Consider the following 9,848-nt stretch of genomic DNA (forward strand, 5'->3'; position numbering starts at 1 on the left):
GCTTTCCAGCCACAGACGTCTGTCATTAACACTCGAGCGAATGTCTGTGTAGGCTTGATTTATGGGTGGGGATTAGTTCATTGTTCATTGCTGTAATGACATACCCAAGGCAGGTACTTTATGGGAAAAAGACGTTTACTTTGGCTCTTGTTTCTGGTGGTTTATGAGTTGTGTACATGTCACCAAATATCAGCAAAAGACACAGAGCACACATATGTTTGTATGTCTGGTCACTCCTCTTTTGTTTTCTTCCTCTTCCTCTTCTCCTCCTTTTTTTTTTTTTTTTAAGACAAGGTTTCTGTGTGTATCCATGGATGTCCTGGAACTCACTTTGTAGACCAGGCTGGCCTTGAACTCAGAGAGCTGCCAGCCTTTGCCTCCCAAGGACTCAGATTGGAGACACGGGTCACCACTGTCTGGCTAAACCCATCTCGTTAAAACTGTCCTGGTAAAACTGCCTCCTCTCCCCTCTCTGCCCTCTTCTGCTAAATCTTCTCTCTGCTCATGAGAGCTATGCATAGCCTAATTCTGTCACCTGTGTTTAGCTTGTTCTTCCTCTGCAGCCTGTCTCTGTACAGCTGCCAGGGTAGAACTGCTGGGAAGCCAAAGAATTACAATCCATCTCTCAGGGTCCCAGTTGCAGGAAGGTCCTGCCTGCCTCACTAGCGCTTGGCTCCCCTGGCACTGCACTAGCACTGGACTGGACCTTCAGCTGAAGTCCAAAGGGGACACTCCCCCTCAGCGAAGAGATGATCAAAGGAGATCAAAAGAAAGTTAGAGCCTCGGTGCCCTTGGCACCTGTTCTGCAGCCTGTCGCCTTAGGACACCAGACTCCCTTTTGTATCTTTACTGAGAAGTGCTTGGCAAGCTGGGACCCTCTCTCTCTGTTTTGGGAACACTGGGAGGGGAAAGGACATATATATATATATATATATATATAACCAAAACTTTACACACCAGAGCAGTGGGTCGCCTACTCGAGTTGTGATAAAGATCCTTCATGCTATTACATTGGTTTTGCCTCCTGGAGGCCCAACACTGCCTCCTCCCTCTCTGCACTGCTTTACCTTTAGTCGCCTCCCCTTTCTCTCTCTTCTTGAGAGAGCTGCGTGGATTCTGTTCTGTCAGATCTTCCTCTGGTTTGCCGCTTTGTCTGATTCTCAATTAGACCTCATTTTCAAACAAGGGTCCTTCCTTCTATAAACTAACTTTACCTTCATTGTTTTGGATTAAAAGGAGTGTACTAAGCAGGTTTCTGTATTCCAGACAGAGTAGTGTTGTTGCTGGGCTAAGATTCCTCAACACAGAACAAGAGGCTGGAGACATGGCTTAGTTGGCACAGTGCTTGGCTAGCGTGCACAGCGTGCACCGGATGTGGTACATGCTTGTAATAACGGCATTTGGGAGGCAGAGGCAGAAAGATCAGAAAAGTTCATGGCTAACCTTGGCTCTATAGAGGAAGTTTAAGGCAGAGACTCTGTCCCAACAACAACAAAAACAACAAGAAAAAAAAAAAGTCCAGCAACAACAAAACACCAAAGAGGGGGCCTGGGGAGATAGCTCAGTGTTTAGGAGTGTTTTTGAGCAATCTCAGAACCTGAGTTTATGTTCCAGAGATCATATAATAAAAACAAGTATGGTCTGAAATGTGACCCCTGTCCTGCGGGAGGTAGAGACAGGGATATTGCTAGGGCTTGACAGCTCGCAGCCTAGCCAACACATTCAAACTTTAGGTTCAGAGAGAGACCCTGCCTCAAAGGGATAATGTGGAGAGGGGCCTGCATGCACATGTACACAAGTGAACATACCTGTAGACACATGTACACATACGCCGCCCCCTTCCACTGAGCCATATAAGCTTGCCCCTATATCCACTGGATAGCCCAGCGTTTGTCTTGCTGGATCAGTCTTGCTTTGGTCCAGTATTTCCTTACTATGCTCCTTCTCTTCTATTTTTGGAAATGTACTATGCATTCTGTGCCACTGTATGTTGGAAGTGTGTAATTTGCCCTTTGATTTCACAGGGGTTACAATTAGAAGGTTGCCTTGAGTTTCAAAAGAGGCATTGGGCTTTGGACTTTGAAACTATGTTGAGACTGAAAGACTACAGAAACTTTTCAGGTTAGACTAAAGGGCATTTTGCACTATGATTTGGCTATGAGCCTATGGGGGGTGGGGCGTGGGCAGGGAGATACAATGTGGTGGTTTGAGTGAAAATGGCCCCCATGGACTCATATATTTGAACTCTTGGTCCAAAGCTTGTGGAACTGTTTAGGGGGTGTGGTCTTGTTGAAGGAAGTGTGTCACTAGGGATGAGCTTTGAGGTTTCTAAAGCTTGTATCATTCCTAGCTAGCTTCTCTCTGTCTCATGCTTGTGGATCAGACGTGGCCCTCAGTTACCTCTCCCATGTGCACATAAAGGTCAAAATCAACCCCGGGTGTCATTCCTCAGGAGTAGTTCACATTTGTTTTTCTTTTTTCTTTTTCTTTTTCTTCTTCTTCTTCTTCCTCCTTGTCCTCTTGAGAAAGGGTCTCTCTACACAGTCCTGGCTATCCAGGGCTATATATCAGGTTGGCCTCGAACTCATAGAGATCTGCCTGCCTCCGCCTCCCCAGTGCTGGGATTAAAGGCATGTGTCACCACTGCCCAGCTCTTTTTTTTTTCTTTTTTAAAAGAAGCATAATTAGGATCTATCAAGAAACAGAAGAAATCTAAGAGGAAATTGGGTCATGATTTCTTTGTCTCTACCAAACACATTACTTAAGAGTCATCCTCTGAACTAAAGCATAGTTCTCAAAAACTTTTTAAAGAAATTGCACTTGAGCCATATTTATAAAACAGGAAGTATTTCTATAATCGGAGTGAGGAAACTATCTCCAAATCCCATGGGATTGGTACCAGGTAAGTCATCTCTATGGTGTCAGGCCCTAGAACAAGGTTTTACTTGACCACAGCATCGTGTGGGATACTGGGCTGGGAGATTTTGACCCAATATTTAGAGTCTACTAGAATTGTCTTGTTTTCTTTGCCCTCGCCATCCCCGCCTTGTAGTGATCCCTTGGGTTAGGAAGCACAAATGCCCAGGCCTCTAATCTATGGTTTCTGCCACTTTCCAGAGGTTTCCCTAGTTGTGCCCATAAGCCAGGATCCGTGGTTGCTGGTGTTCGGATTAAACTGGAATCATCACAAGCTAACACATGTGGCACCACGGCTCCTTCCATCGCTTAACAACTGCTAGGCCACTGGCTCGTGTACCTAGATTCCTTCGTGAGGCTCCACTGTTGACAAGAATTTGAACAAGCAGAGCAGAGGTCATGACCCTCCATACCATGACAGCTAAAGACTTGGAGCTCCCAGCTGCAAGGTGGTGGCTTCTATTGTTCTGGGGTGAGGGAGGCATTTCCCTAGAACATGGACAGGCTTGAGCGTTGACCGACAGATGATGTGTAGCAGATAGGAGAACTGCATGACAATTAATTTGGTCCGCAACAGAATTCAGAAACAAAGTCAGATAGACAGCAAAGATGAAGGATGCCACAGAGACTGATGCATGAAAGCTACTGCCTGTAGGAGGTCAGCTGTAGTTTACACCAGAAGCATCTTGGATTGGAGTGATGCGTGAATTCACACCAGGGCTGAGGTTCAGAAAAATCTTAATTAAAAGTGTATACAACTAACCAGCTAGGCAAGGAAATGAACAAGAATTTTGAATTCTAAATGTTGTCCGAAATGTCTACTTTATTTACTCTGCATAATTTCTGCACCATTTTTTTTCCTCATCCTTTATTTGGTTTCGCTTACTGATTTGCTGGGTTTGGATTAGTCCCTCTGTTAATAAATAAAATGTGTGATTATTGTGGTCATCAGTAAGGCTAAAAGGGCCCAATCAACTGGTTCTTAAGGTCTCACCCGAATTTCTTAGCTGTCTGTTGATAATATTTTCCTATCTGGAAACCACTAAAAGCACTTAACGCTAGGTTGTGGGACTATGCAGGTTGGGCCACTAAGCTTCTCCTCTCTGGAATCAGAACCCTCCATTTAGACAGTTACGTCAGGTATTGTACTCTGACTGAGGTCCCCTCCATTCTCCTGATGCTCCAGCAGCTTTTATTTTAACCATCACGCAGCAACCTATCGGGCTCTTAAAGACCCAGGCCGTTGCCATGGGAGTGAGATGCTGGGCAGAGAGTCAGGGGCTGTACATCCACGCCCTTCCAGGAAACAAACAAATTATCATCTGAGGCTTTCCATTTCTTCCTTTTTGTTCTGACCTCACTATTCACTACATAGCCCAGGCTAGCCTCAAACTCCTGCCTCAGACTACTAAATGCTGGGATCTCACAAGCAACCCCACCGTAGCTTGATTTTCAGCTTGAAAACTACACAGGGCACTGGGATATCTGTACTGGATATAAGATATTCACATCTGGAAGTAATTTCTTGATTCCATGATCACTTCCCCCTAGCCTCTTTCTAGGTGTTACCTGTAAAGCTGTGATTCCACCAACCCCCCCCCCCCCCCCGCAACCGTTTAGGATCATTAATGGTGGGGTGAGGAACCAAGAGGCTTACCTGTTTATAAAGGCAATGTTGTTCACAGAGGTATTTACTCTGAAAGTTGTTTCTGTTGCCTCCACAGCCAGAGAAAATGAAAGGCTCACACAAGGACGTTATTTTATTGAAGTAATATCTGTACAATGACAAGCTGCAGTAGCCCTTTCTGACGGGGTAGTTGCAGAGTGCTGTCGATAAGAAGTCCAGATTAGACCCTCTTACTGCAGGAATCACCGCTCTTTTCCTTATGGACCTAGACTACTCCACCTCGACATAGATCTGATTTTATCATTGAGGAGCCAGTTATAATCACTAGGGCATGAACTTTGCTCTATACGTCATACAGGATAGCGAACCTGGGCTACAGCCTGGGTCGGTGTTACAGAGGATGCCCGGAGAAGGGCGCACAGCCTCCAGCTTCCCCAGAATCCCTTATTTATTACGCATCCCGTTTTCCAAGTCTCTGCATACCTTCCTTGGTTCTTGCAAGTGAGCATCTAGCTTGGTGCGGATGCTCCTCATCCGGAACCCTTCCTTTAGTCCCTTCCGCCCTCGTCGCCAGAGCACATATGCTAAAAAGCCTTTCCACCTTGCACAGCTGCTCCTGAAGGCTGGACTTCCGCTGCCAAATCTGGCCGGCTCTCCCTTCCCTCTAAGTCTCTCTTGTCCGCCCTCATCCCACTTCCCTTTGTTGACACACTTGAACTCACAGACTTTCGCTGTCAGCGTAAAGGTGGGTTCCAGCAGGAGCCACGGCGACCATGTTGGAGACACAGAACAGAGTATTAAGATTGTTCTTTATGAAGTCCGGTTATAGTGTTTTCCGTGATTAGGGATTTCGTATCTCCACTCTGAGTTTTCCCAGAGTACAGATGATGGTCTTACCCTTCTAAATCCAAGGAGTATGACAGTAGTCCTGTGATTATGTACTGAATAGAAAAGAAGCTTCTCTCTCTCTCTCTCTCTCTCTCTCTCTCTCTCTCTCTCTCTCTCTCACACACACACACACACACACACACACACACACAGAGAGAGAGAGAGAGAGAGAGAGAGAGAGAGAGAGAGAGAGAGAGAGAGAATTTCTTGGATACCCCTAATATCAATCCAACCCACGATTCTCCGCCTTTTGTTGTTATTGAAACTCTTTGGCAGAGACTTAAATTGGTTTTACTTTCCTGTCTTCCTCTTCCTTTAACTTATAGCGAGAACACAATATAACCAGACCCACAGAGTTTGATATCAAAGGTGGGCTTCATCCTGGTCATCGGCAACACCATCCAGAGTACCTAGATTTTTTCTCTCTCTCTCTCTCTTTCACCGCTTCCCGCTGGTTCGCGTTTTCATTTTTGCTTACCTCCCAGGTGCCCGCTTTCACACAGCTCTCTTTCCAGCCTGCCAGAAAGCAGGTTGCTAGAAAGCATCTGCAGGAGCACAGAGAATGTGAGAAGCCGCAGGGCGAGGCGGATCCCTTGAGCCTCCATGGTACCCCTGACAGGAGATGCTGGGAGAGGCCTGGGCTGCGCTGGAATGCTATGTCTTGGAGGCAGAGCTTCGGCTTTTCTGAGAAGCAAATCCATATTCGAATTTAATTTCCTCAGGGCCTGGGCAGGGCTCTGGTGGAGCCAGAATCAGTGTAGTGAACAGGACAGGAAGTACGTGGGTACCCAGCCATGGAGTCTGACAGACCAGAGGCCCCAGGACAAATCCCTCGTCTTCTTCTCTCTTCATCTATGATGTGGAGCTGCTTAGAACTTGGGCAGTCAAGCTGCCAATATGCTTCTTCCCATTATTTTTAAAAATTAGTGCGCAAAACAATTGCAGGGTTTTCATATTTGTTTTTGTTGCCCCCTCAGTCTCCTGTCCCCGCTTCTCCTGGTCCCTTTCTGCCTCCACAAGCCCCCCTGCCTTCATGTCACATGCACCCCATTACTCTCTTTTTTTTCCTTTTTTAAAAAAATCTCCTTCCCTAAGGTCATCTTTCCCCTCTCAAGTTTCATGGCCTGTCTCTCCTTACACAAGTTTCCACATAGCTAGAACTTTAAGTCTGTTCTGAGAGCAGCCGTGTGTATTTGCACTGCTGAGTCTGAGGTATGTTGCTTGAGATGGAAACACCCGTTTCCAGCCAGTTTCCTACAAATGGTGTGACCTCATTTTCTATAGCTACATGGAATTCTGCTGTGTACAGGCAATGCCTCGTCTTCCTTCCTCCCTTCCTTCCTTCCTCCCTTCCTTCCTTCCTTCCTTCCTTCCTTCTTCCCTCCCTTCCTTTTTCCCTTCCTTCCTTTGCCCTTCCTCCATTCCTCCCTCTCTTCCTTCCTTTCTTCCTTTTTCTTTTCCTTTGAAATAAGGTTGTCCTGGAACTCGCTCTGCAGACCAGGCTGGCCTTGATCTTACAGAGACCCACCTGCCAAAGCCTCCCAAGTGCTGGGATCAAAAGTGTTCGCCACCATGCTGTGTGGCATGTGCCACCATGTGTTCTTTACAGACATAAAATCTGTTCCATTTCCCAGTACTGTGAATCACAAACAGTGGGCAGGGCTGTGCAAACGTCTCCACGGTGGCACATAGAATCCGTCGGGTATGTGTGCATGGACATGCAGCTGGGTCATATGGCTTTTATTTTCAGGTTTTTTTGGTTTTGTTCTGTTTTGTTTTTTTTTTTTTTGAGGACACTCTTTAAGGATTTCTATAGTGGCTACACCAGTTTACGTTCCCACCAACAGCGAGTTAGGCTCCCTCTCTCCTGTGTGCCAATACTAGCTTTGCTGTTGTTACTTTCTTGATGACGGGATCTTCTGGATGGGTGAGATTGAATTAAAAAATAAACAAGAAGTTTTCTAAAAAAAAAAAGATTTATTTTATTTATTATGGAGACAGTGCTCTGTCTGCGTGTACCCCTGCAGGCCAGAGGAGCACGTTAGATCACATTATAGATGGTTGTGAGCCACCCTGTGGTGGCTTGGAATTGAACTCAGGACCTTTGGAAGAGCAGTCGGTGCCCTTAGCCTCTTGAGCCATCTCTCCAGCACCAGACAAGCAGTTTTAAGGGGTCTGGAGAGATGGCTTTAGCAGTTATGAGTGTGTATTGCTCCTGCAGAGCACCTGCACTCAGCTCCCAGTACCCAGATGAGATAGCTAGCTTACAACCACCTGTACCTTCAGCTTCCTGGGATGCTCAGTGTCTCAGGCACCTGCCCTGAGCTGCACGTACAACCACCCACATATATCAATTATATATAATTAATATAAAATAAATCTTTAAAATATTCTACTTTATGTATATGGGTGTTTTGCCTGAATGTATATCTATATTGCTTGTGTGCCTTGTGCCCACAGAGGCCAGGAGATGGCACTGGATCCCCTGGGTCTAGAGTTACAGATGGTTGTGAGCTGCCATGGAGTTCTGGGAGTCAGCCCTGGTCCCCTGGGAGAAGAGGTTAGGGATATCTTACTTGTATCCAGTCAGTATTTCTTGTATGAAGTTTGGGATTACTTCCACTAAGAAAGGACGAAAGGACTCCCACTGAGTTGAGAAAAGAGAGTGGCACCTGCTCATATGGCTAAGCAAAAAAATGAGGTTATGGCTTTGCCTGCCCCGGCGGACCTTGTATAACAATAAAGAATTTTAAAAAAAAAGTAATAAGGTTCCTTAAATCACTCAGTTGGGCCATTGTACTAAGTGGAAATTAACAAAAAGAGGAATCCTGGAACGTAAGAACATAAAATGACGGCTCCAGCGCACCTAATTTTCATATTAGAAATGAAGATCTGGTTCTAGGTCCACGGGATCCAGCTGGCAGGGGGGTCACATGCAAACATCCTTTGGGTCTGTGTGATCCGCCTGGAGTACAAGCAGGCCTTTAGTCCAGGAGACAGAGACAAACAGATCGGAGTTCAAGGCCAGCCTGGTGCAGAGCAAGTATCAGGCAAAGAAAAGCTTAGATCCAGGCGTGGTGATACATGTCTTTAAACCCAAATGAAGGTAAAGTTAGTTTGTAGAAGGAAGCACCCATGTTTGGAAGTGATGTCTAATTGAGTGGCAGAAAAGGTGACGAATCAGAGAAGATTTGACAGAACAGGATATGCCCAAGAGTGTGGAAAGGAAAGCTACTTAAGAGGCAGTTTTTCAGAGAGAGGAGGAGGAAGGGTTTTTTGTTTGTTTGTTTGTTTTAACTAGGACAGCAATAGTGAGACGGGTTTTATATACAGAGAGAACTCAGGTGAAGACAGAATGAGCCAGAAAATGAGAAGCCAGAAAGTTAGAGCAGATTGCTGAGTTAGTTTGAGGCCAGACAGAGTAATTCTGGGCCAAGAAAGAAGCCAGATTAAATAAATCAGCTGGAAGAGGAGTTTGAACCAAAAGAGCTGAATTGAGCCAGCCCAGAGCTCAGAAAGACGAGAAAGGGTGAGCTTATGAAGCAGTAAGTCTCAGAGGCTGCAAACATTGTAAGCCTATGTTAGGTTGTATGGAGGACAGAGCTTCTAGGACTAGGCCTAGGTTAGCAGAATGAGGTGGTAAGCCTCCCAGACAACAACTGAAACAAGAGAATAAAAGTTCCTTTTACGGAGCTGGAGAGATGGCTTGGAGGTTAAGAGCACTGGCTGCTCTCTTCCAAAGGTCCTGAGTTCAATTCACACCAAACACATGGTGGCTCACAACCATTTATAATGAGATCTGGTGCCCTCTTCTGGTATACATGCAGGCAAAATACTGTGTATATATGATAAATAAATCTTTTTTTTTTTTTAAAAAGAATCACCAGGTGAAAGACCCCCGAAGGGAGACCCTCACTCAAGCCTCGGGATGGCGCGCACCCAAAGATACACAAACGACCGTCTTGCTGTAAACACACGAGGCAGTTTATTGGCGGAGCTCCGGGTCGACACGTATCTCACGCAGGAGACAGAGGGGTCGACCCCGAAGCCCAGGGGTTTGGGGTTTATATGGGCAAGGGTCGGGGGGAGTGGGAAGTTTTGGTGCAGCCACACACAATTGGTTGTTTCAAACATTTGAACATCAGCAACTTGTGTAGGCAGATCTAGGGTAAGCTCAGACTTAATCATACGGGAACAGTCCTTGGTTCCTGTTTTTCTTGAAACCTGAGGGTAGATGTTTGTCCTTGTGTACCCTCCCTATCTTTTATGGCCAGCCGGTCCCTGGAACACTCAGTAGGCCTTTGTCTCTTATCTCCGCATTCTTTGTGACTTATCATCTGGGGCCTTGGGCTTAGCATACCTGTCGACCTGCACTTATGAGTTAGAGAGCTCTGCTGTTCTGGTTGCTTTAATGCTA

The 9,848-nt window shown here is 46.0% G+C and overlaps 1 protein-coding gene across 1 annotated transcript; it reads right to left on the reverse strand.

The window, feature by feature from the left end:
* Window positions 1–3,769: 3,769 nt before the first annotated feature.
* Window positions 3,770–6,036, reverse strand: LOC311593791 (PI-actitoxin-Afv2a-like; the record flags this gene model as incomplete). Its single annotated transcript, XM_084775211.1, has 3 exons — window positions 3,770–3,829; window positions 4,574–4,743; window positions 5,910–6,036. 3 exons carry the CDS (start codon window positions 6,034–6,036, stop codon window positions 3,821–3,823), a joined length of 306 nt encoding a protein of 101 aa, XP_084631337.1. The 3' UTR covers window positions 3,770–3,820.
* Window positions 6,037–9,848: the final 3,812 nt, after the last annotated feature.

This window comes from Acomys minous (assembly GCF_964271855.1).
Source record: "Acomys minous genome assembly, chromosome: 3".
In the NCBI taxonomy this organism is placed as follows: Eukaryota; Metazoa; Chordata; class Mammalia; order Rodentia; family Muridae; genus Acomys; species Acomys minous.